At 50.1% G+C, this 2,500-nt stretch overlaps 1 protein-coding gene across 1 annotated transcript in view; it reads left to right on the top strand.

Annotated features, from left to right (window-relative positions):
* LOC150031322 (uncharacterized) overlaps positions 1-2,356 on the top strand; it is a 3,947-nt gene extending 1,591 nt beyond the window's left edge. The window contains exons 1-2 of the mRNA XM_090309088.1: positions 1-1,840; positions 2,337-2,356. The exon at positions 1-1,840 is cut by the window's left edge and continues 1,591 nt beyond it. Coding sequence (XP_090165214.1) covers positions 1-1,840; positions 2,337-2,356 — 1,860 coding nt within the window. The remainder of the gene's footprint in view (positions 1,841-2,336) is intronic.
* Positions 2,357-2,500: the final 144 nt, after the last annotated feature.

Below are 2,500 nucleotides of genomic sequence, written 5' to 3' on the forward strand. Positions count from 1 at the left end.
AAGAGAACTCCAGTGAAGTTAGGAGATTGGAAGGGCTTCGTTGACTTCGTAATTGTCAAGATGGATGATTTCGACGTGGTACTGGGAATGGAATTTCTGCTTGAACATAAAGTCATACCAATGCCCCTTGCCAAATGCTTAGTCATTACCGGATCTACACCGACCGTAGTCCAAGCCAGTATCAAGCAGCCAAATGGGGTGAGAATGATCTCAGCCCTCCAATTGAAGAGGGGCCTGGCCCACGACGAACCCACGTTCATGGCCATCCCGATAGAATCAGTTGAGTCCACTGAAGAGGAGATCCCCCAAGACGTTCTATTTGTCTTGGAAGAGTATCGGGACGTCATGCCGAAAAGCCTGCCCAAGTCCTTACCCCCACGAAGGGGGATTGACCATGAGATTGAGTTGTTGCCAGGGGCAAAGCCGCCTGCCAAGAATGCATATCGGATGGCCCCGCCAGAATTGGCTGAGCTTCGGAAACAGTTAGACGAGTTGTTAGAGGCAGGATTTATTAGACCGGCAAAGGCTCCTTATGGAGCCCCAGTACTGTTCCAGAAGAAGAAGGATGGGAGCCTCCGGTTGTGCATCGACTATCGGGCCTTGAATAAGCTCACAGTCCGCAACAAATATCCCCTTCCTATCATCACTGACTTATTTGATCAGCTTCACGGTGCTAAGTATTTCTCGAAGCTGGACCTACGGTCTGGATATTATCAGGTTCGAATTGCTGAAGGAGACGAACCCAAGACGACCTGTGTCACGAGATATGGAGCCTTCGAATTCCTCGTGATGCCCTTTGGCCTCACCAATGCTCCAGCAACGTTCTGTACCCTAATGAACCAAGTGTTTCACGAATACCTCGACAAATTCGTCGTAGTATATCTCGATGACATTGTGGTCTATAGTGCCTCGTTGGAGGACCATCGGCGTCACCTCCAACTAGTCTTTGAAAAGCTGAGGAGAAATCAGTTGTATGTAAAGAGAGAGAAGTGCTCCTTTGCCCAAGAGCGCATAAATTTCCTCGGCCACGTGATTGAGTGTGGTCGGATTGGTATGGAAGAGGGCAAGGTGGCTGCAATTAGAGACTGGAGGGTACCATCATCCGTGACCGAACTACGATCCTTCCTCGGACTAGCCAACTACTATAGGCGGTTCGTAGAAGGATTCTCGAGAAGAACAGGGCCATTAACCGAACTGTTGAAGAAGGATAGCCAATGGAGCTGGACTCCTGAATGTCAAGCCGCCTTTGAGGGCTTGAAGAAAGTGATGATTGAGGGGCCGGTCCTCGGAATTGCCGACGTGACCAAGCCATTTGAGGTAGAGACTGATGCTTCTGACTTCGCGTTGGGCGGTGTTCTCCTCCAAGATGGACACCCCATCGCGTATGAGAGTAGAAAACTAAATGATGCCGAACGGAGGTATGCCGCCTCCGAGAAAGAGATGTTAGCAGTAGTTCACTGCTTGAGGGCCTGGAGACAGTATCTCTTGGGGGCCAAGTTCGTGGTCAAGACCGACAATAACTCCATTTGTCACTTCTTCAACCAACCGAAGTTGTCGTCCAAACAGGCACGGTGGCAGGAATGTCTAGCGGAGTTCGACTTCCAATTCGAACATAGACCGGGGAAGAGCAACCAAGCGGCTGACGCTCTTAGCCGAAAGAGCGAACATGCGGCCCTGTGCATGTTCGCCCGCCTACAAGCAAGTACGTTGAGTGCAACAGTACGAGAAACTGTCAAAACTCACTTGACAAATGATACAGCAACGCAGGCCATCTTACAGTTGGCCAGGGAGGGGAAAACACGCCAGTTCTGGGTGGAAGATGATCTACTATACACCAAAGGCAATCGCCTCTACATCCCCAGATCCGGGGAGTTACGAAGGTCGCTGATGAAGGAGTGTCACGACACACCGTGGGCAGGACATAATGGTTGGCAGAGGACTTATGCCCTTCTAAAGCAAGGCTACTATTGGCCAAGTCTTCGAGACGATGTCATGCAATTTACCAAGACTTGCCTTGTCTGCCAACAAGATAAGGTTGAAAGGGCGAAATTAGCGGGTCTGCTGGAACCCCTACCTGTGCCCTCTAGACCGTGGGAGAGTGTGTCTCTCGACTTCATCACCCATTTGCCCAAGGTGGGAGAGTTTGAATCGGTCCTTGTTATCATCGACCGGTTCTCGAAATATGCCACGTTCGTCCCAACGCCGAAAATGTGCACAGCCGTGATGACTGCTCAGCTGTTCTTCAAACACATCGTGAAATTATGGGGTGTCCCCATGAGCATTGTTAGCGATCGGGACGGAAGATTCACTGGGACATTCTGGACAGAATTGTTCAGAATATTGGGATCATCACTGAATATCTCCTCTAGCTATCATCCCCAAACTGACGGACAGACGGAACGCTTCAACAGTATGCTCGAGGAATATCTGCGTCACTTTATCGACGCTAGGCAGAAGAACTGGGTCCAGTTGTTAGATGTGGCTCAGTTCAGCTTCAATA

The sequence above is a fragment of the Benincasa hispida genome, unplaced genomic scaffold (assembly GCF_027475165.1).
Source record: "Benincasa hispida cultivar pf3 unplaced genomic scaffold, pf3_genome.v1.1 HicScf1298, whole genome shotgun sequence".
In the NCBI taxonomy this organism is placed as follows: Eukaryota; Viridiplantae; Streptophyta; class Magnoliopsida; order Cucurbitales; family Cucurbitaceae; genus Benincasa; species Benincasa hispida.